The following is a 25,049-nucleotide window of genomic DNA, read 5'->3' as shown; positions in this document are numbered from 1 at the left end:
TCAGTCTTGTCTAAAATGCAGTTTGGAACCTCAGTGCGTCACAACGAGTAAATTAAGGTTGGGTTTGGATTACAATTATGTCAACAAATCATGCCCCCTTTTGCCAAGCTCCATGTTCAAACATGTTCTGACATGTTTGCCAAGGTAGCCCCATTACCACCAGATAAAATGTGGATTGGCACAGTATCAGTATCGGCTGGGAATGACCAGGAAAGATAAAAGGTGCATATTGCTATATTAGCAGAACACTGATTTCATGGTATTATGTAAAGGGTTGTTTATTCTACATGGACCTGTTATTACATTTGAATGTTATTAAAACAATTAGTTTAGAATATCTAAATAAATTCAGCAATTGCATTCTTCTCATATTACTCTGTAGGCTACTGACGTATTCAAAGCTTCCTCCTGTAGTTATTGAACTCAACCTGCAGGAGGTTTGTTTGTTGTGATTGAGTGGGGGAAAACAGCTACGGGCAAGGTTCTGATAGATGGGTGTGTCAAGAAACACCAACATCAAACCTCACCCCCAACCCAACTCTCGTCGGGCTTCTGTCATGGCCGTCAGCATTTTTTGAGGAGCAAGCCAAAAAATGAGGCCAAATCAGCGGGTGCAGTTCCCCGTTAATACGATTCCAATGGAGTTTCCCATCTCCTCAAAAGTATCTCTGGTGTAGCTCAGCCTGTGGCGTTACCATGACAACCCGTCAAATATGTTTCCCCTTGTTCAGTTTATTGTGTTGCCCTCACTTTTCCAAATGCCAAAGGAATTACACCTTCACATCCACCGGTTTCTACTTAACAATTGTCTCTTTCTCCTTCTTGCTGTCAATCTCCCTCCTTTACATGCTCTCTCCCTCGTTCTACTACAAATGCCACTCTCTGTTTAATAACATAGCGACAGAAAAGTGAAGGCCTTGGTTTCCCAGACAACTAATGACAAGCAGACAGAGTCTTGTACAGACAGACATGAAGACAAAGGGGGCTGCTTGTGCAACTAGATTGTTCAGCCTTGTGTCTCCCAAAAGCCAGCCTTGTGCAACTGGATTGGACAATAAGCTTGTTTAGAGTGTTCTCCTACATGTGAGTTAACGTTCAACTCTTTGAAAAGTCAATGTGGAGAGAATCATAATATACAGTCCAAATCACTGCCACTGTAAAGCACTTTTCATGCAAATGCAAAGTGGTAAATTAGGGCGTAAATGAGGTCAACCAACTCAGTGGCCTTATGGTTAGTGTCTGCCCTGAGATTGGAAGGTTAGAGTACCAAAGTCTAAAAATGGGACATGCCTCTCTGCTTGGCACGCAGCATTAAGGAGATGGATTAGAGGCAAGGCCCTGCAACAGCGGGGCTGTACTAGTACATCAAGGACCTCACACTACAGAAGCAGGAAATAGGCTTCTGCCCATATGAACCGTTCAGTTCAGACAATGCTTACTTGTCCAATGTTTACTTAAGTGAGGTAGTAGTAAAGGACAAAATACACTACGATGACGGTTAAAAACAGCAGGTGGCCGCACTACAGCCTCTGATCAGAACATCGGAAGCCATTTTGTGTTAATTTCCCGTCGATCCTACATGTTGTAGTCGCCACCCTTCGTCAATGCCCACCAGGTGACCTCTAACACACTGCGGCCACCTTCTGCTTTTAGCCGTTCATGAAGAGAGGCGCATGTGCACACCGATAGGACGTACGGGGAGTGGCCCCGTTTTGTACCGTCAAAACTGTGATTATATGTAGAAGCCAGACAACATAGTTTAAATTAAGCCTTTAAAATCGATAGTTCAATATATCTCCAAGCAACCGGGAGAGAGTGAGAGGTCAGTTGTACAGTGCCTTCGGAAAGTATTTAGACCCTTTGACGGTTTCCACATTTTGTTATGTTACAGCCTTATTCTAAAATGGGTTAAACAAGAACAGCGCCGGAGAAGATGGCTGCCGTTTTACAGCCCTCTAACCAATTGTACTATTATGTGTGTTTTTCCGCGTTATTTGTAATTTATTTTGTACATAATGTTTCTGCCATCGTCTCTTATAACCAAAAAGAGCTTCTGGATATCAGGACAGCGATTACTCACCTCGTATTGGACGAAGATTTTTTCTTCAACGAGGCGGCCGCGAAGGATATCCTACAGACACCCGACAAGGCCCAAATCCCCGTCATTCGCGTGAGGAAGAGACGGAGATATCGTGGACGTAGGGCGGGGTGCCTTGTAAGGATCCGACGGCGAGCGAGTAAACTGCCTCTTCCATCAATCCTATTAGCCAATCTTCAATCATTGGAGAACAAATTGGATGACCTAATATTACGGTTATCCTACCAACGGGACATTAGAAACTGTAATATCTTATGTTTCACCGAGTCGTGGCTGAACGACGACATGGATAACATACAGCTAGCGGGCTATACGCTACATCGGCAGGACAGAACGGCTGACTCCGGTAAGACAAAGGGTGGCGGTCTGTGTATATTTGTAAACAACAGCTGGTGCACAAAATCAAATACTAAGGAAGTCTCGAGGTTTTGCTCGCCTGAGGTAGAGTATCTTATGATAAGCTGTAGACCACACTATTTACCAAGAGAGTTTTCATCTATATTTTTCATAGCTGTCTATTTACCACCACAAACCAATGCTGGCATTAAGATTGCATTGAATGGCTGTATAAGGCCATAAATCAGCAGGAAAACGCTCATCCAGATGCAGCGCTCCTAGTGGCCGGGGACTTTAATGCAGGGAAACTTAAATCCGTTCTACCTAATTTCTACCAGCATGTTAAATGTGCAACCAGAGGAAAAAAAACTCTAGACCACCTTTACTCCACACACAGAGACGCATACAAAGCTCTCCCTCACCCTCCATTTGGCAAATCTGACCATAACTCTATCCTTCTGATTCCTGCTTATAAGCAAAAACTAAAGCAGGAAGCACCAGTGACTCGGTTAATAAAAAAGTGGTCAGATGACACAGATGCTAAGCTACAGGACTGTTTTGCTAGCACAGACTGGAACATGTTCCGGGATTCTTCAGATAGCATTGAGGAGTACACCACATCAGTCACTGGCTTCATCAATAAGTGCATCGATGATGTCGTCCCCACAGTGACCGTACGTACATACCCCAACCAGAAGCCATGGATTACAGGAAACAACCGCACTGAGCTAAAGGGTAGAGCTGCCGCTTTCAAGGAGCGGGACTCTAACCCAGACGCTTATAAGAAATCCCGCTATGCCCTCCGACGAACCATCAAACAGGCAAAGAGTCAATACAGGACTAAGATTGAATCGTACTACACTGGCTCTGACGCTCGTCGGATGTGGCAGGGCTTGAAAACTATTACAGACTACAAAGGGAAGCACAGCCGCGAGCTGCCCAGTGACACAAGACTTCCAGACGAGCTAAACCACTTCTATGCTCGCTTCGAGGCAAGCAACACTGAAGCATGCATGAGAGCATCAGCTGTTCCGGATGACAATGTGATCACGCTCTCCGTAGCCGATGTGAGTAAGACTTTTAAGCAGGTCAACATTCACAAGGCCGCAGGGCCAGACGGATTACCAGGACGTGTACTCCGAGCATGTGCTGACCAACTGGCAAGTGTCTTCACTGACATTTTCAACATGTCCCTGACTGAGTCTGTAATACCAACATGTTTCAAGCAGACCACCATAGTCCCCGTGCCCAAGGACTCTAAGATAACCTGCCTAAATGACTACCGACCCGTAGCACTGACGTCTGTAGCCATGAAGTGCTGTCAGAGACCTGGCCGTGTGGTGCCAGGACAACAACCTCTCCCTCAACGTGACCAAGACAAAGGAGATGATTGTGGACTACAGGAAAAAAAGAGGACTGAGCACGCCCCCATTCTCATCGACGGGGCTGTAGTGGAACAGGTTGAGAGCTTCAAGTTTCTTGGTGTCCACATCACCAACGAACTATCATGGTCCAAACACACCAAGACAGTCGTGAAGAGGGCACGACAAAGCCTATTCCCCCTCAGGAGACTGAAAAGATTTGGCATGGGTCCTCAGATCCTCAAAAAATTCTACAGCTGCACCATCGAGAGCATCCTGACTGGTTGCATCACCGCCTGGTATGGCAACTGCTTGGCCTCTGACCGCAAGGCACTACAGAGGGTAGTGCATACGGCCCAGTACATCACTGGGGCCAAGCTTCCTGCCATCCAGGACCTCTATACCAGGCGGTGTCAGAGGAAAGCCCTCAAAATTGTCAAAGACTCCAGCCACCCTAGTCATAGACTGTTCTCTCTGCTACCGCACGGCAAGCGGTACCGGAGTGCCAAGTCTAGGTCCAAAATACTTCTAAACAGCTTCTACCCCCAAGCCATAAGACTCCTGAACAGCTAATCATGGCTACCCAGACTATTTGCACTGCCCCCCCACCCCATCCTTTTACGCTGCTGCTACTCTGTTAATTATTTATGCATAGTCACTTTAACTCTGCCCACATGTACATATTACTTCAACTACCTCAACTAGCCGGTGCCCCCGCACATTGACTCTGCACCGGCACCCCCCTGTATATATAGCCTCCCTACTGTTATTTTATTTTACTTCTGCTCTTTTTTTCTCAACACTTTTTTTGTTGTTGTTTAATTTTTACTTTTTTGTTAAAAATAAATGCACTGTTGGTTAAGGGCTGTAAGTAAGCATTTCACTGTAATGTCTGCACCTGTTGTATTCGGCGCATGTGGCCAATAAAATTTTATTTTATTTTATTTTATTTTAAATAAATAAAAATCCTCAGCAATCTACACACAATACCCCATAATGACAAAGCAAAAACTGGTTTTTAGAAAGTTTAGCAAATGTATTCACAATAAAAAAACGGAAATACCTTATTTACATAAGTATTCAGCCCCTTTGCTATGAGACTCGAAATTGAGCTCAGTTGCATCCTGTTTCCATTGATCATCCTTGAGATGTTTCTACAACTTGATTGGAGTCCACCTGTGGTAAATTCAATTGATAGAACATGATTCGGAAAGGCACATACCTGTCTATATAAGGTCCCACAGTTGACAGTGCATGTCAGAGCAAAAACCAAGCCATGAGCTCGAAGGAATTGTCCGTAAAGCTCAGAGACAGTATTGTGTCGAGGCACAGATCTGGGGAAGGGTACCAAAACATTTCTGCAGCATTGAAGGTCCTCAAGAACACAGTGGCCTCCATCATTCTTAAATGGAAGAAGTTTGGAACCACCAAGACTCTTCCTAGAGCTGGCCGCCCTGGCCAATCTGAGCAATCGGGGGACAAGGGCCTTGGTCAGGGCGGTGACCAAGAACCCAATGGTCACTCTGACAGAGCTCTAGAGTTCCTCTGTGGAGATGGGAGAATCTTCCAGAAGGACAACCATCTCTGCAGCACTCCACCAACGGAAGCCACTCCTCAGTAAAAGGGACATGACAGTCCGCTTGGAGTTTGCCAAGATTCTCTGGTCCGAAACCAAGATTGAACTCTTTGGCCTGAACGCCAAGCTTCACGTCTGGAGGAAACCTGCCACCATCCCTACGGTGAAGCATGGTGGTGGCAGCATCATGCTGTGGGGATGTTTTCAGCGGCATGGACTGGGAGACTAAGATGATCCTTGATGAAAACCTGCTCCAGAGTGCTCAGGACTTCAGACTGGGGCGAAGGTTCACCTTCCAACAGGACAACTACCCTAAGCACACAGCCAAGACAACGCAGGAGTGGCTTCGGGACAAGTCTCCGAATGTCCTTGAGTGGATCAGCCAGAGCCCAGACTTGAACCCGATCTAACATCTCTGGAGAGACCTGAAAATAGCTGTGCAGCGACGCTCCCCATCCAACCTGACAGAGCTTGAAGGGATCTGCAGAGTAGAATGGGAGAAACTCCCCAAATACAGGTGTGCCAAACTTGTAGCGTCATACCCAAGAAGAAGAGGCTGTAATTGCTGCCAAAGGTGCTTCAACAAAGTACTGAGTAAAGGGTCTGAATATTTGGGGAGAAAAAGGGGTAAAAGTATTTTAAAAAATAAGGAAAGGATGTAGAATCATTATTATTCCTTGTTTGTCATAACAACTAAGAGTTAATGGTGGTTATTGGTGAGAATGGAGAGGTGCTATATCTGGGGGATTGGGTCACTGGGAAGGCATTACACACCTCTCTGACGTGTGCGTGGTGCCTCCACTCATTCCATTTCAGTCTCTCGGAAGACCCACTCACCCCAAGTTGACCCCCACTTTCAAAATTCCAAAATACAGCCGGTCTCATGCATTTAGCAAAATGCATCATACCGGATGTATTTCTGTATTTTGAAAGTTATATGTTACTGTATCTTCAAAAGTTTTTGGGGACTACAGTACCAGTCAAGGGTTTTTCTTTATTTTTACATTGTAGAATAATAGTGAAGACATCAAACTATGAAATAACACATAGGGAATCATGAAGTAACCCAAAAAGCGTTAAACAAATCAAAATATATTTTATATTTGAGATTCTTCAAATAGCCACCCTTTGCCTTAATGACAGCTTTGCACACTTTTGGCATTCTCTCAACCAGCTTTACCTGGAATGCTTTTCCAACAGTCTTGAAGGAGTTCCCACATATGCTGAGCACTTCTTGGCTGCTTTCCCTTCACTCTGCCATCCGACTCATCCCAAACCATCTCAATTGGGTTGAGGTCGGGGGAGTGTGGAGGCCAGGTAATCTGATGCAGCACTCCATCACTCTCCTTCTTGGTAAAATAGCCCTTACACAGCCTGGAGGTGTGTTGGGTCATGGTCCTGTTGAAAAACAAATGATAGTCCCACTAAGCCCAAACCAGATGGGATGGCGTATCGCTGCAGAATGCTGTGGTAGCAATGCTGGTTAAGTGGGCCTTGAATTCTAAATAAATCACAGAGAGTGAAACCAGCAAAGCACCTCCACACCATAACACCTCCTCCTCCATACATTACGGTGGGAAATACACATGCGGAAATCATCCGTTCACCCACACCGCGTCTCACAAAGACACGGCGGTTGGAACCAAAAATCTCAAATTTGGACTCCAGACCAAAGGACACATTTCCACTGGTCTAATGTCCATTGCTCGTGTTTCTTGGCCCAAGCAGGTCTTCTTCTTATTGGTGTCCTTTAGTAGTGGTTTCTTTGCAGCAATCGACCATGAAGGCCTGATTCACACAGTCCCCTCTGAACAGTTGATGTTGAGATGTATCTGTGACTTGAACTCTGTGAAGCATTTACTTGGGCTGCAATTTCTGAGGCTTGTAACTCTAATGAACTTATCCTCTGCAGCAGAGGTAAATCTGGGTATTCCATTCCTGTGGCGGTCCTCATGAGAGCAAGTTTCATCATAGCGCTTGATGGTTTTTGCGACTGCACTTGAAGAAACTTTCAAAGTTCTTGAAATGTTCCGTATTGACTGACCTTCGTCTTAAAGTAATGATGGACTGTCGTTTCACTTTGCTTATTTGAGCTGTTCTTGCCATGATATGGACTTGGTATTTTACTAAATAGGGCTATCTTCTGTAAACCCTTGAATGAGTAGGTGTGTCCAAACGTTTGACTGGTAGTGTATATCAACAATGGACTAATGAAACAAATACCAACATATAGTTTTGGGGTTTTCCTTTAAGCTTTCCATAATAAGTACACTGAAGAAGGTCTCTTCAGAGGTAGGTAGGCAATACATTTAATTTTTTTTTACATTTTAGTCATTTAGCAGACGCTCTTATCCAGAGCGACTTACAGTTAGTGATTACATTTTTTTATTTTTTTTATACTGGCCCCGCGTGGGAATCGAACCCACAACCCTGGCGTTGCAAACGCCATGCTCTATCAACTGAGCTACATCCCTGCCGGCCATTCCCTCCCCTACCCTGGACGACGCTGGGCCAATTGTGCGCCGCCCATGAGTCTCCCGGTCGCGGCCGGCTGCGACAGAGCCTGGATTCGAACCAGGATCTCTAGTGGCACAGTTAGCACCACTGCGCCACTCAGAACAGGTTTGTGATTGGATAACAACTTGTTGAAGTGGTCTGTGACTGGAGGTCTGTTAAAGCCAATAGGCTACTGGGATAACTGGGAGTTGAGGGGTGAGGGTCAACAACCCTGTGTGCAGAGTGGAGTGTCAGACAATTGACTCTATTTCCCCCATCGTTCCAAGAGGCAAGGGTGTGTGCGCGTGTGTGTGAATAACAAGTAGCGCCCATCGCTCCCAATCTCAATCGGAGTCACCCCTAAAGAATAAGAAGAGCATGAGAAGTGCACAGCACACCACCTGCTTATGTATTTGTCAAGAATCAAAGTAAAGTCGTAAACAGTGAACCAGAATGGCGGAAAACAACATAACTACCCTTCAAAGTTGTCTGACACAGCTATAAAACATCAAAAGTATTTCCTCTTGTGAGACAATAGCTCAGTTATGAACAAGGAGCATCAAATATTACATGTGTTTTGTCATCTTCTTCATAGTGAGAGCAAGGAGAGGAGTTTCCATCGATCAAAAAACACAAAAGTGATTGCACTTTAGTCTTCGCCTAACCCTTCTCCTCTCCACCCCCCGCCATCAGATAACACTCTCCCCATGCATTCTGTACCTACATAATGACAAAAAGCATCAGCCTTTGAAGCTATAACGCTGTCATCTGACATCTCTACCCGCTGTGCTTTTTGAGCTCTGTATTTGTAGAGATATTTTGAATATTAAAATGCCCATTTCAGATGGGCTCTCTCTCACAGCGAACTGCATGGAACAACAAACTCTGTTGGAGTGTGCGTGTAGTCTTCTCTATACAAAGACCCTCTTTCTATGCATATCCTGATGCCCTATTTCCTACAGTCAAAAATGAAAACCTTGAAAGAGAAAAACATGACAATTGAGAAATGATGTTGGTACACAGAGACACACACACACACAGTGTTGTAAAGGAATAACCTTGAGCCGACTGACTGAACAGAAGAGAAAAGGCACACACACACACAACACACAGGCAAGCGGCAGCAGGAGGCACACAGAGACACACACACACAACACTGTGCTTGAAAAAAGGGAGTAACCTTGAGCAGCATGACTGATCACCAGGCAGTCCAAGAACACACACACACGTATACATACATACACGCGCACACAGCATGAGTGAGCGTGAGGCGGATGGTAGGAGGCACAGAGGCGTCTGGCAGCGCCACAGGGACCCTGGAGGACAATAAATATCCCAGAATGCCATCTGTCTGAGCCACAGTGGCCACAGGCTCAGCGTCTCAAAGGCTGACTTCCAGTCAGAATACTCCAGTCCTAACAGATCTCAAATGATGGGATACGTGTAGGGTAATATGCCATATGGTGTTAACTACTTTTACACAGAACACCAGTTCAGGTCCTGGAACGATATAGCGTGTGAAGGCTTTTGTTACTATCCCAGTACTAATAGCATACACCTGATTGTACTATACCAATCAGAAACACCGGTCTTTACCTTATACCTATCCAGGCCTATCGGATCTTAGGGAGTCAGTAAGTGCTGAGGAAAGGTTTTCGAATATGACCTGATTGCCAATTTCTGATCTACATGAAGTGCCCTAGTGTAGGGTCTAGGGGTGGATTTGGAGCGCAGCCTTGGAGATGGATGTCCCTGGGAGTTGACAGAGGGAGCAGGCTAGGAGCAGCCTAGGCACCACAGGGAGTTAAACAGTCCCTTGGGACTGACTTGCAATCAGTAGAGCAGAACCTAGCTGTAAACACACACATAAACTACTCCCCCAGCCTCATTCATCACATTAAGGCCAATCAGATGAACACTTACAGAGAGAAAGGAACAACAGATTCATCATAAACTACATACACTTAGAAGCTATTCTATTCTGGTGGGCTGTAAAGCGGCTCCATTTCAAAAAGGAGGAAATATCGTCCAATTTCACAGTTTTTTTACCTGGTAAACAATATACTATTGATTTTTTTTCTTCAGCTCAGACAGACAAGCATTTCCCAATCCCAATCAAATAATCAAGCTAGGAACACGAGTTTAATCAAAATACGCGGAAAAACATGTCTAGCTACAAACTGAAAAACAATATGTTCAGAATGTGATGATCTGTTGGGTTGTTGTTCCGCCAGCCTGGCTGAGCAGGAGATTGACAGTCATCGATTGTAAGAGCATTTGAAAGCCCTGGACCGTAAAATGTTCATCTGCATTTCGCTTATTAAAAGCGTCCATAATCGACATAATCGCTGCAGCAGTACGCTGCATTTGTGACTCCTACGTAAATCGTTTCTAATTTCACGCTTTGCACCCATCTTTAGATATTGAATACATTTCATAATCGCAGCAGGGACATTTAATTCTCCTCTCCTTCCTCTCAGAGTTCCACATAATGAAGATTGAAACGAGATGGGGGCGAGGCAGATGGGTGTATGCAGCTTCTTTGTGTAACTGTCAGAAAGACAGAAAGACAGACGAATGAACGCTCACTGTCCTTACAGAGCAACCTCATCCAGTACCTTGTGTGTCCTCAGCGTTTAAGACATTAGTTAAATAACACAGTAAATCAAGTAGGCTACCAGCCAATTATCAATTACCAAAGACAAAAACGGCTAATGGAAAGCTAAGAGATCAGATTAATAACAGTCTAATAGACATATGCTGCGTTTACACAGTCAGCCCAATTCTGATCTTTTTTTCCACCAATTGGTCTTTTGACCAATCAAATCAGATCTTTTCACGTCAGAACCTTTTCGGAGCTGATCTGACTGGTCAAAAGACCAATTAGTGAAAGAAAGTTCAGAATTGGGCTGCCTGTGTTAACACAGCCTTAGGAGCGGTTTCCCGGACACAGGTTATGCCTAGTACTGGATTGAAAAGCAAGTTCAACAGGGATTTTGCATTGAAAATGCTTTTTAGTCCAGGACTAGGCTTCATCTGTGTCATTTGAACATTCTATACCCAGATCTGGTATTTTGCCTAGGTCTTATCAAATGTCATAGTGCCCGTTCCCAGCCATCTGTCTGTCTGTCCATCTATCCCCTTTACCTCTCTTATTATTAAGACTAGAACATACAACACTTGGTGAACATAAACAAAAACATCAGCCCAATGTGCTTCACTAGACGTACAGTATTTGCGCTGAGTGTGTTCCTGCCGTCGCGCTGGAAGTGGCTACAGCCCTGTTGACCTGCTCTAGCCTCAGGTAATAACTGAGACCTACCACACAATCACTCCATTACAGCTCCCAACAGGTCAGAAATGATAATACAGGTCATAATGGCAGGCAAAGGAGCAGGGGCAGAGCCAGGGGCACGCTGGTTTGGTAAGCTGTTTGTCTACAACGTAACGACACACAGAGGCGCGCAGTAGAGAGATGGAGTGTGCAGTCCATGTCAGAAAGACAAAAACAACATAAAAGCAGTGAATTAATACAATCTTTTGTTGTTTTGTGTTGTGTTACTTAAGTCTCTCCCGGTGCTGTAGCTCTGGGCATCAATAGAAGAGGAGCCATCACCTTGTACCACACAGTAAAGTATGTGAGCTTCTTCTTCAGTGGGGTGCAAAGGCTTCTGAAGCCGCATTCAGGGTAGCAAACAACCATAAGTTCAATAATAATAATAATAATAATAATAATAATAATAATAATAATAATAATAATATTATAATAATAATAATAGAGACGGATAGAGGATAAACATTTGTAGGTGGGGATAACAGAGAGAGGATAACAGATGTTCGTACCGGGATCATCCAGTTGGCCAGGTCTCCATTCTTAGACACCTGCATGGCTCCCAGCATCGTCAAGTTGATGTGACCACTGCAGAGAGAAGACAAACAAGCACCTGTACATCAATGAACCAACCCAATCAGTCAATCCATCACCAACAAGGTAATATGACCAATGGAGACAGAAGGAGGGTTTGATACCTCGTCAATGGCATATGAAACATCAACTGTGTTCTGAGTCATAGACGGAATGATGTTGGGTTGTTCCACATGATTAAACATGCGCTATTAAACTATGAAGACATTCTAATTAACTCTGTGTGGGAGGGGAGAGGAGGAGGATGGTTTCAATTTGTAACTCTGGTAATATAATAAGACAGCTGGTGTAATCAGAAAGGTGGCAGCCTATTAGAATAGCTACGTTGCCTCGCCTTCACCTCACCTCTGAAACAAGGACACATCGTGCCACAGGGAGAGAGAGACCTGAGCTACACACACAACGACAGGCCAATGTCATGAGTTTCAGAAATCTCACCCAAAACTACTGTTTACTCCACCTTCACCGGATTAACTTTTGACACCATGCTCAGATCTAAGAGGGACAGTGTGTGTGCGTCTCTCTCTCTCTGTGTGTGTGTGTGTGTGTGTGTGCGTGTGTACCTATGTCAGTTAGTGAGTCAGTGGGAGGGGAGGGCTCACAGCCAGATACTCTGTTAAATCAGAGCATAGACACTGCAGTGCAATGACTCACTATGAGCAGTGTGTGTGTGTGTGTGTGTGTGTGTGTGTGTGTGTGTGTGTGTGAACCATGTCTTTGTGTGGTCTCTAGCACTGTGGCCATTAGCCGTCTGTATTTATGAATCCTATTGGATTTCCACGGGTGGACAAACAGATCTACTGCTATAGGGTGGGTGGGCCGAGTCTCAGCTGCTCCAGAAATCAATATCAACCCGTGAATTATCGCCATCGCTGTTGCCGAGCTGCATTGACAACAATAGCTAACAGCTAATATACAAGGCTTACAAATCAGGGCTAGGCCATGGTTTCTGCGCAGCATTTCAAGGTTTCATGGCAGTTTTGTTGAGCTCAGCCGTCAGCTATTTAAGTAATATACACTACAAAAGTATGTGGACACCTGCTCGTCGAACGTCTCATTCTAAAATCATGGGCATTAATATGGAGTTGGTCCCCCCTTTGCTGCTATAACAGCCTCCACTCATCTGGGAAGGCTTTCCACTAGATGTTGGAACATTCCTGCGGGGACTTGCTTCTATTCAGCCACAAGAGCATTAGTGAGGTCGGGCACTGATGTTGGGCGATTAGGCCTGGCTCGCAATCGGCGTTCCAATTCATCCCAAAGGTGACCGATGGGGTTAAGGTCAGGGCTCTGTGCAGACCAGTCAAGTTCTTCCACACCTATCTCGACAAATCATTTCTGTATGGACCTCGCTTTGTGCACGGGGGCATTGTCATGCTGAAACAGGAAAGGGCCTTTGTGAAAGGACAGTATTGTCTAGAATGTCATTGTATTAAGATTTCCCTTCACTGGAACTAAGGGGCCTAGCTCGAACCACAAAAAACAGCCCCAGAACATTATTCCTCCTCCACCAAACTTTACAGTTGGCACTATGCATTGGGGCAGGTAGCGTTCTCCTGGCATCCGCCTAACCCAGATTCGTCCGTCGGAATGCCAGATGGTGAAGCGTGATTCATCACTGCAGAGAACACGTTTCCACTGCTCCAGAGTCCAATGGCGAGCTTTACACCACTCCAGCCGACGCTTGGCATTGCACATGGTGATCTTAGGCTTGTGTGCGGCTGCTCGGCCATCAGAAACCCATTTCATGAAGCTTCCGACAAACAGTTCTTATGCAGACGTTGCTTCCAGAGGCAGTTTGGAACTCGTAGTGAGCGTTGCAACCGAGGAAAGAAGATCTTTACGCTCTATGGGCTTCAGCACTTGGCTGTCCCGTTCTGTGAGCTTGCGTGGCCTACCACTTCGCGGTTGTTGCTCCTGGACGTTTCCACTTCACAATAACAGCACTTACTGTTGACCGGGGCAGCTCTAGCAGGGCAGAAATTTGCCAAACTGACTTGTTGGAAAGGTGGCATCCTATGACGGTGCTATGTTGAAAGTCACTGAGCTCTTCAGTAAGGCCATTCTACTGCCAATGTTAGGCTATGGAGATTATATGGCTGTGTGCTCGATTTTATACACCTGTCAGCAACGGGTGTGGCTGAAATAGCCTAATGTACTAATTTGAAGGTGTGTCCACATACTTTAGGCCATGTAGTGTATATCATCCCAAGGTCTAGACAGAAAAGGTCTAGACAGAAAAGGGGAGTGTCAGTGTCAATATCCTGATCAGTGAGTCTCTGATTCCATATTCAATAGGACTTCATGTGTCTCACAAAGGGTCATTATGCTTCATGGCATCCACGTATGTCAATATTGGTCAGACAACCATCGCTTTTAAAGACAACCCCAACACGCGCCCACCAACACAGACTTCCTGCCCCCTCATCTCCTGATCACCCTCACCCTTCACAGTGACCCGATCATTCAGCCCTAACCTAGCCCCCTAGAGTTTTACTATGAACACACAAACAAAAACACAGAGCGCTCTGCCTCAATGACTTCATACAGCAATAAATCAGTTACGCTGTCCTTACCCTCTTATCATGGCAAACGACTCGTCACTGGAGAAGTAGGAAGCCCCTGGAAGCACAGTCACCGTTTCTTTACCTGCACACACACATGGGGAAATGTCAACATCTCTCATAAATGGGATAGTTTGTTTCGTGTGTGTGCGCTTGCGCGTGTGGGGGGGGGGGGGGCAAGATCACTTACCGGCGTTGATGAGGTCAGCATCCACTTCGTCTTCTGTGGGGTAGGGGCCCTACACAGAACACACACATTCATCACACAATGACACACATCACACACATCCGGTCTCTAAGCACCATAACCACACACACACATTTTCTCTCCCTTCAACAAAGGTACAGTCCTTGTTTCTTTACAGCAATATAAAAAGGTGGAGAGGAAGAGAGCTTCTAACATCACATCGATTAACCTGACATTCATAATTGGGGGAACATTCTCACAAATGAGGCATTGGCATGTTTCTGCTTCAATTTCTCTGACAACAGAATTGATGTGAAAGGCTTGGTGGAGCTGCAGTCTTTGTATACAGCCCACAACTGTGTATACAAATAATGGATGGAGGAAAAATAAGTCAGATGCTCGCAATCTCCACAATGTTGGGTTAGGAATCCGGCACCTTTCAAACGTCAGTCCCAACACCTGTTGTCAAACCATGTTAGTGTGATTTGACCATGCGAGGGATTTAAATGAGCGTTTTACCAATCCCAGAATGCCGTTCTCACTCTGCAGGTGGACAGTGATGTCAGGTTGGATGAAGTTGCTGGCTAGCATGGGGATGCCAATGCCCAGGTTAGCTGACAGGGGTTAATGTTAAAGAACACAAACTAAATACATGACAGACATACAGTACCCTGATGTAATCTGATTCTGCACTACCAATGCCAAAACCTGGGTTATCTGATAGGGTTGGTTTGTGAAAGATCATGAACTTTCCCAATCTCAAATCAAATCAAATTTTATTGGTCACATACTCATATTTAGCAGATGTTATTGTGGGTGTAGCGAAATGCTTGTGTTCTTAGCTCCAACAGTGCAGTAGTATATTATATATATAATGGCGCCGGAGGGGATGGCTGCCTATTTATGGACTCTTAACCAACCGTGCTATTTTGTGTGTTTTTCCGCATTGTTTGTAACTTATTTTGCATATAATGTTGCTGCTACAGTCTCTTATGACCGAAAAGAGCTTCTGGACATCAGAACAGCGATTACTCACCTTGAACTGGACAAATGATATATTTTTTATTTATTTAACGAGTCGGACGAGAGGGATTTGCTCCAGACACCCGACAAGGCCCTCATCTCCGTTATTCGCGGAAGGAGATCGGGAATCGCGGAAGGAGATCGGGAAGCTTGGTAAGAAAGCCGGCGACGAGCGGCTAATCTGCCTTTGCCATCGATACTATTGGCCAACTTACAATCGCTTGATAATAAAGTGGACGAACTACAGGAACGTATATCTTACCAACGAGACATTAAAAACTGTAATATCTTATGTTTCACCGAGTCGTGGCTGAACGAAGACATGAATAACATACAGCTGGCGGGTTATACACTTTATCGGCAGGATAGAACAGCAGTTTATGGTAAGACAAGGGGTGGCGGTCTATGTATATTTGTAAACAACAGCTGGTGCACGATATCTAAGGAAGTCTCGAGGTTTTGCTCGCCTGAGGTAGAGTATCTCATGATAAGCTGTAGACCACACTATCTACCAAGAGAGTTTTCATCTATATTCTTCGTAGCTGTCTATTTACCACCACAAACCGATGCTGGCACTAAGACCGCACTCAATGAACTGTATACGGCCATAAGCAAACAGGAAAACGCTCATCCAGAGGCAGCGCTCCTATTGGCCGGGGACTTTAATGCAGGGAAACTTAAATCCGTTTTACCTTATTTCTACCAGCATGTTAAATGTGCAACCAGAGGGGAAAAAAACTCAAGACCACCTTTACTCCACACACAGAGACGCATACAAAGCTCTCCCTCACCCGCCATTTGGCAAATCTGACCATAATTCGAACCTCCTGATTTCTGCTTACAAGCAAAAACTAAAGCAGGAAACCCCAGTGACTCAGTCAATAAAAAGGTGGTCAGATGAAGCAGATGCTAAGCTACAGGACTGTTTTGCTAGCACAGACTGGAATATGTTCCGGGATTCTTCCGATGGCATTGAGGAGTATACCACATTAGTCACTGGCTTCATCAATAAGTGCATCGATGACGTCGTCCCCACAGTGACTGTACGTACAGTTGAAGTCGGAAGTTTACATGCACTTAGGTTGGAGTCATTAAAACGAGTTTATCAACCACTCCACAAATTTCTTGTTAACAAACTATAGTTTTGGCAAGTCGGTTAGGACATCTACTTTGTGCATGACACAAGTCATTTTTCCAACAATTGTTTACAGACAGATTATTCCACTTATAATTCACTGTATCACAATTCCAGTGGGTCAGAAGTTAACATACACTAAGTTGACTGTGCCTTTCAACAGCTTGGAAAATTCCAGAAAATTATGTCATGGCTTTAGAAGCTTCTGATAGGCTAATTGACATAATTTGAGTCAATTGGAGGTGTACCTGTGGATGTATTTCAAGGCCTACCTTCAAACTCAGTGCCTCTTTGCTTGACATCATGGGAAAATCAAAAGAAATCAGCCAAGACTTCAGAAAAAAATGGCAGACCTCCACAAGTCTGATTCATCCTTGGGAGCAATTTCCAAACGCCTGAAGGTACCACGTTCATCTGTACAAACAATAGTACGCAAGTATAAACACCATGGGACCACGCAGCTGTCATACCGCTCAGGAAGGAGATGTGTTCTGTCTCCTAGAGATGAACGTACTCTGGTGCGAAAAGTGCAAATCAATCCCAGAACAGCAGCAAAGGACCTTGTGAAGATGCTGGAGGAAACAGGTACAGAAGTATATATATCCACAGTAAAACAAGTCCTATATCGACATAACCTGAAAGGCCGCTCAGCAAGGAAGAAGCCACTGCTCCAAAACCGCCATAAAAAAGCCAGACTACGGTTTGCAACTGCACATGGGGACAAAGATCGTACTTTTTGGAGAAATGTCCTCTGGTCTGATGAAACAAAAATTGAACTGTTTGGCCATAATGACCATCGTTATGTTTAGAGGAAAAACGGGAAGGCTTGCAAGCCGAAGAACACCATCCCAACCGTGAAGCACAGGGATGGCAGATTCATGCTGTGGGGGTGCTTTGCTGCAGGAGGGACTGGTGCACTTCACAAAATAGATGGCATCATGAGGAAGGAAAATTATGTGGATATATTGAAGCAACATCTCAAGACATCAGTCAGGAAGTTAAAGCTTGGTCGCAAATGGGTCTTCCAAATGGACAATGACCCCAAGCATACTTCCAAAGTTGTGGTAAAATGGCTTAAGGACAACAAAGTCAAGGTATTGGAGTGGCCATCACAAAGCCCTGACCTCAATCCTATAGAAAATGTGTGGGCAGAACTGAAAAACCATGTGTGAGCAAAGAGGCCTACAAACCTGACTCAGTTACACCAGCTCTGTCAGGAGGAATGGGCCAAAATTCACCCAACTTATTGTGGGAAGCTTGTGGAAGGCTACCTGAAACGTTTGACCCAAGTTAAACAATTTAAAGGCAATGCTACCAAATACTAATTGAGTGTATGTAAACAGGATTACAGGCAACATCCGCACTGAGCTAAAAGGTAGAGCTGCCGCTTTCAAGGAGCAAGACTCTAACCCGGAAGCATATAAGAAATCCCGCTATGCCCACCGACGAACCATCAAACAGGCAAAGCGTCAATACAGGACTAAGATCGAATCGTACTACAGGGCTTGCAAGCTATTACAGACTCCAAAGGGAAGCACAGCCGCGAGCTGTCCAGTGACACGAGCCCATCAGACAAGCTAAATTACTTCTACGCTCGCTTCGAGGCAAGTAACACTGAAACATGCATGAGAGCATCAGCTGTTCCGGACAACTGTGTGATCATGCTCTCCGTAGCCGATGTGAGTAAGACCTTTAAACAGGTCAACATTCACATGGCGGCAGGGCCAGACGGATTACCAGGATGTGTACTCCGAGCATGCGCTGACCAACTGGCAAGTGTCTTCACTGACATTTTCAACCTCTCCCTGTCTGAGTCTGTAATACCAACATGTTTCAAGCAGACCACCATAGTCCCTGTGCCCAAGAACACTAAGGTAACCAGTCTAAATGACTACCGACCCGTAGCACTCACATCTGTAGCCATGAAGTGTTTTGAAAGGCTGGTCATAGCTCACATCAACACCATTATCCCAGAAACCCTAGACCCACTCCAATTTGCATACCTCCCCAACAGATCCACAGATGATGCAATCTCTATCGTGCTCCACACTGCCCTTTCACACCTAGACAAAAGGAACACCTATGTGAGAATGCTATTAATTGACTATAGCTTAGCGTTCAACACCATAGTGCCCTCAAAGCTCATCACTAAGCTAAGGACCCTGGGGCTAAACACCTCCCTCTGCAACTGGATCCTGGACTTCCTGACGGGCCGCCCCCAAGTTGTAAGGGTAGGTAACAACACATCCGCCAGGCTGATCCTCAACACGAGGGCCCCTCAGGGGTGCGTGTTCAGTCCCCTCCTGTACTCCCTGTTCACTCATGACTGCATGGCCAGGCACGACTCCAACACCATCATTAAGTTTGCAGATGACACAACAGTGGTAGGCCTGATCACCGACAACGACGATACAGCCTATAGGGAGGAGGTCAGAGACCTGGCCATGATCAAGACAAAGGAGATGATTGTGGACTACAGGAATAAGCACGGCCCCATTCTCATCGACGGGGCTATAGTGGTGCAGGTTGAGAGTTTCAAGTTCCTTGGTGTCCACATCACCAACAAACTAACATGGTCCAAGCACACCAAGACAGTCGTGAAGAGGGCACGACAAAACCTATTCCCCCTAAGGAGACTGAAAAGATTTGGCATGGGTCCCCAGATCCTCAAAAAGTTATACAGCTGCACCATCGAGAGCATCCTGACCGGTTGCATCACCGCCTGTTATGGCAACTGTTTGGCATCTGACCATAAGGCGCAACAGAGGGTAGTGCGTACGGCCCAGTACATCACTGGGGCCAGGCTTCCTGCCATCCAGGACCTCTATACCAGGCGGTGTCAGAGGAAGGCCCTAAAAATTGTCAAAGACTCCAGCCACCCTAGTCATAGACTGTTCTCTCTGCTACCGCACGGCAAGCGGTACCGGAGCGCCAAGTCTAGGTCCAATAGTCTTCTAAACAGCTTCTACCCCCAAGCCATGAGACTCCTGAACATCTAATCAAATGGCTACCCAGACTATTTGCATTGCCCCCCCTTTACACTGCTGCTACTCTCTGTTTATTATCTATGCATAGTCACTTTAATTACTCTACCTACATGTACACTACCGTTCAAAAGTTTGTATTTGTCCTGTTGCTCAGTTGTGCACCAGGGCTTCCCACTCCTCTTTTTATTTTGGTTAGAGTCAGTTTGCGCTGTTCTGTGAAGGGAGTAGTACACAGCGTTGTACAAGATCTTCAGTTCCTTGGCAATTTCTCGCATGGAATAGCCTTCATTTCTCAGAACAAGAATAGACTGACGAGTTTCAGAAGAAAGTTATTTGTTTCTGGCCATTTTGAGCCTGTAATCGAACCCACAATTGCTGATGCTCCAGATACTCAACTAGTCTCAAGAAGGCCAGTTTTATTGCTTCTTTAATCAGCACAACAGTTCTCAGCTGTGCTAACAAAATTGCAAAATGGTTTTCTAATGATCAATTAGCCTTTTAAAATTATAAACTTGGATTAGCAAACACAATGTGCCATTGGAACACAGGACTGATGGTTGCTGATAATGGGCCTCTATACGCCTACGTAGATATTCCATAAAAAATCTGCCGTTTCCAGCTACAATAGCCATTTACAACATTAACAATGTCTACTCTGTATTCTGATCAATTTGATGTTATTTTAAATGGACAGAAAAATTGCTTTTCTTTCGAAAACAAGGATATTTCTAAGTGACCCCAAACTTTTGAATGGTAGTGTACATATTACCACAATTACCTCAACTAACCGGTGCCCCCGCACATTGACTCTGTATCGGTACCCCCTGTATATAGCCTCGCTATTGTTATTTTTACTGCTGCTCTTTAATTATTTGTTACTTTTATTTATTGTATTTTCTTGTGTGATTTTTTTTGGTATTCTTTCTTAAACCTGCATTGTTGGTTAAGGGCTTGTAAGTACGCATTTCACTGTAAAGTCTACACTTGTTGTATTCGGCGCATGTGACAAATACAATTTGATTTGATCTAACAATTCACAACAATACACACAAATCTAAAAGTAAAATAAATATTAGGACGATCAATGTCGGAGTGGCATTGACTAAAATACAGTAGAATTCAGTATATACATATGAAGCAGTATGTAAACATGATTAAAGTGACTAGTGTTCCATTATTAAAGTCACCAGTAATTACATGTCTATGTACATAGGGCAGCACCAGTACAGTGGTACATTTAAACCCTTTACTATTAATTCACCTTTTGGTGAGATATCAATGATTATTGGTTCGGTCAACTCCCATTTCATGTTCAAGGATACCATACATCCCATCCTCAAACTCCAGAGCTGCCCGGCGAATGATCCTCTCCCGTACGATGTCAGAGTCCTTCTTTGGTTTTGGCTTCTCTGCTTGGGCCTTCTGCACTGTACGCCTCTGGAGAGTGGAGAGAGAGACAGTCATCTCGGCTTAGTACCAATTGATTACCCACACTTCCATATTGGACTACGAAAGGTCTGGGAGTGATGAATTATAGATCACAGTGGGTGGAAACTGTAATTTCCCCCCAAATTCCCAGGATTTCCAGAAATCCTGGTTGGAGGATTCCAGATTTCCTGCTTATTCCCTCCTAGTTTGGGGAACTTCCAACAGAGATTTCTGGAAAACCTGGGAAAGTTAACGGAACTTTTGCAACCCTTCTTAAACAGTAATTCAGCCACTCATTTGATTACCCATGGTACTAGAACAGGGTAGAGATTACCTGATTGCACACCAACTTAGTCCAAAGATGACAGGAAGAATATAATTCATAGAAAGTAACCAGAATTTTGCAACCCAGCATGACTCCATTGAGATGTTAGAAGGCACACCTCTATCCTCTTCTCGTAGCTGCCTCCCTTGACGATCCTGTGGATGTAGATGCTGGGGATGTGGATGTCCTCTTCAGCAAATGTCCCCACATCCACCACCTCCTCCACCTACACACAGATAGACAGATAGAGTTGGATGAAGCATGAATCAACACAGTGTTGTTGGTCAGTCCAAACACTGATCCTAGGGGGTTAACTAAAGCCACTCTCCTCAATCTCTGTTTCCAACCACGGTAATCGATTCATATTTGTAAAACACAACGTTCAATATTTTCATTCTGTGTCTTTGTTTATGGCTGATAGAGGGTGGAAACAGAGTTATTGAGGAGCTTTAAACCTCTCTTTTCCTATCTGCTAACAGGGAGCAGGAACTACACTGTATTAATTTCCCCAGCTTTGACAACCACCAAGCCTGGAGTAAGCTGCCTCCATGCCTCAATTTGGCTTAGGGGCCTTTAGAGTGGTCGAGCCCAGGGGAGAGGGCCTGATCCCAATGTTCTTAGATTTAGAAGGAGTTGGAATGGTCCAAGTATGGCCAGAAGAAGGGGTGTTGGCAAGTGTTTCAAGAATCATCATCTCAATTGTCTTCATCGCCATCATGTTCATCATCATCAGTAATCCATTAGTGTCAACAATCAGGGAATAACACAAAGTGGAGCTGAACACACAAACACACCATTACTGCCTGTGTCACTTAGCAAGGAATCTAAACCCCAATCATACCAGCCACATAACAGACAATATGACGACTAGCAAAGATGATAGCTAACAGTCATTAAAAAGCTTTAAAATGATCCAGCTTCACTCACTGGTTACTAAGCAACATTTTCAGAAAGCTTCCTGCTAAATGAATTACTCCCAGAGTGTGCCCTGGGTTCTGCCTGAGATATGTCCCAATGTAATTTAATGAGACATTCATTGTAATAGGTATTGATCCCGGGAAGAAAGAGGTCAACGTGACTCGGTAAAAAGGGCAGAAGGTACAGTGAGGGAAAAAGGTATTTGATCCCCTGCTGATTTTGTACGTTTGCCCACTGACAAAGAAATGATCAGTCTATAATTTTAATGGTAGGTTTATTTGAACAGTGAGAGACAGAATAACAACAACAAAAATCCAGAAAAACGCATGTCAAAAATGTTATAAATTGATTTGCATTTTAATGAGGGAAATAAGTATTTGACCCCCTCTCAATCAGAAAGGTTTCTGGCTCCCAGGTGTCTTTTATACAGGTAACGAGCTGAGATTAGGAGCACACTCTTAAAGGGAGTGCTCCTAATCTCAGCTTGTTACCTGTAAAAAAGACACCTGTCCACATAAGCAATCAATCAATCAGATTCCAAACTCTCCACCATGGCCAAGACCAAAGAGCTCTCCAAGGATGTCAGGGACAAGTTTGTAGACCTACACAAGGCTGGAATGGGCTACAAGACCATCGCTAAGCAACTTAGTGAGAAGGTGACAACAGTTGGTGCGATTATTCGCAAATGGAAGAAACACAAAAGACCTGTCAATCGCCCTCGGCCTGGGGCTCCATGCAAGATCTCACCTCGTGGAGTTGCAATGATCATGAGAACGGTGAGGAATCAGCCCAGAACTACACGGGAGGATCTTGTCAATGATCTCAAGGCAGCTGGGACCATAGTCACCAAGAAAACAATTGGTAACACACTACGCCGTGAAGGACTGAAATCCTGCAGCACCCGCAAGGTCCCCCTGCTCAAGAAAGCACGTATACAGGCCCGTCTGAAGTTTGCCAATGAACATCTGAATGATTCAGAGGAGAACTGGGTGAAAGTGTTGTGGTCAGATCAAAATCGAGCTCTTTGGCATCAACTCAAATCGCCGTGTTTGGAAGAGGAATGCTGCCTATGACCCCAAGAACACCATCCCCACAGTCAAACATGGAGGTAGAAACATTATGCTTTGGGGGTGTTTTTCTGCTAAGGGGACAGGACAACTTCACCGCATCAAAGGGACGGTGGAGGGGGCCATGTACTGTCAAATCTTGGGTGAGAACCTCCTTCCCTCAGCCAGGGCATTGAAAATGGGTCGTGGATGGGTATTCCAGCATGACAATGACCCAAAACACACGGCCAAGGCAACAAAGGAGTGGCTCAAGAAGAAGCACATTAAGGTCCTGGAGTGGCCTAGCCAGTCTCCAGACCTTAATCCCATGGAAAATCTGTGGAGGGAGCTGAAGGTTCGAGGTGCCAAACGTCAGCCTCGAAACCTTAATGACTTGGAGAAGATCTGCAAAGAGGAGTGGGACAAAATCCCTTCTGAGATGTGTGCAAACCTGGTGGCCAACTACAAGAAACCTCTGACCTCTGTGATTGCCAAGAAGGGTTTTGCCACCAAGTACTAAGTCATGTTTTGCAGAGGGGTCAAATACTTATTTCCCTCATTAAAATGCAAATCAATTTATAACATTTTTGACATGCGTTTTTCTGGATTTTTTTGTTGTTATTCTGTCTCTCACTGTTCAAATAAACCTACCATTAAAATCATAGACTGATCATGTCTGTCAGTGGGCAAACGTACAAAATCAGCAGGGGATCAAATACTTTTTTCCCTCACTGTAAACGCTCTCTTCCTTTAAAGAACCCGTTGACTAGAGATGATTTGGACAGCACTCTTCTATTTACCAGAAGTACGTTCAACAAGGGAAATGGCTAGTTTGTGAACGTTAACACAAGCTGACACATTCCGTTTGTTTAGTGTTAGTCGCAAACGTTAGCTAGCTGTCTTAGAAGGTAGTGTGCTGCAAAGGTAAGTGTCTGTTTTGGGTCTAAACCTCTTCACAAGAATATTAACATCTTTGGAGTGAGCCCATTGTTTTCCGACCCCTTCATCCTGTGCTCTTTGTTATGGTACCCCAGTTGCCTATCAAGAGCAGCATGAGATAACAACACTTTCTGCTGAAGTAGACCCTCACTAAGCTTTAGAGATACAGAGGGAGAGGAAGAGTGAGAGTGTGAAGAAGAGAGAGGGGGGAAGGGGGGAGGGAGGGAGAGAGAGAGAGAGAGAGGGGGGGGAAGAGAGCGAGAGAGGAGACAGAGAGAAAATGCTAGAGAGAGGAAGAGGGGCTCAGGGACTCTTTCAGGAGCAATAATCTTTTATAATACGATGCTGAAATCCTCCCTCTTCATAAAGACTCAGAGGGGAGACACTTGAGAGCAGGAGAGCTAGGCCAAAATCGACTTGCAGAAACTAGGAAAAAAGAGAAGAGATATCTCTACAGGAAGGGGGACAACATAAATTGCGGCCCTCTACCTTCCCCCTACTCCAATGTAACAGAGGACATTATATATTTATTGCATTCACACAAGGGGGACAGGTGGGCATTTACAAACACATTGAATTGAGTCCCTCCTTATCTCAGCTTCCTCTCCCTCCGCACTCTACAATGACTGACTGAGACGAGCAAATGGGTAAAAGCAGAAAGGATCCCATCTAAGCGTTGTCATGGCTACAGGGGCTTTGGTGGTT

The 25,049-nt window shown here is 44.8% G+C and overlaps 1 protein-coding gene across 1 annotated transcript in view; it reads right to left on the bottom strand.

Annotated features, from left to right (window-relative positions):
- Nucleotides 1–25,049, bottom strand: part of oxct1a (3-oxoacid CoA transferase 1a) — a 104,620-nt gene that overhangs the window by 27,413 nt on the left and 52,158 nt on the right. The window contains exons 8-13 of the mRNA XM_084176787.1: nucleotides 21,560–21,667; nucleotides 21,011–21,125; nucleotides 15,063–15,157; nucleotides 14,547–14,595; nucleotides 14,369–14,441; nucleotides 11,711–11,786 (exon numbers count right to left, since the gene is read on the bottom strand). Of these exons, the coding sequence (XP_084032913.1) occupies nucleotides 11,711–11,786; nucleotides 14,369–14,441; nucleotides 14,547–14,595; nucleotides 15,063–15,157; nucleotides 21,011–21,125; nucleotides 21,560–21,667 (516 nt within the window). The remainder of the gene's footprint in view (nucleotides 1–11,710; nucleotides 11,787–14,368; nucleotides 14,442–14,546; nucleotides 14,596–15,062; nucleotides 15,158–21,010; nucleotides 21,126–21,559; nucleotides 21,668–25,049) is intronic.

Source organism: Coregonus lavaretus (assembly GCF_964263955.1).
Source record: "Coregonus lavaretus genome assembly, chromosome: 14".
In the NCBI taxonomy this organism is placed as follows: domain Eukaryota; kingdom Metazoa; phylum Chordata; class Actinopteri; order Salmoniformes; family Salmonidae; genus Coregonus; species Coregonus lavaretus.
Note: the sequence above shows the minus strand (reverse complement) of the source record. Positions and strands in the feature narration are given on the sequence as shown.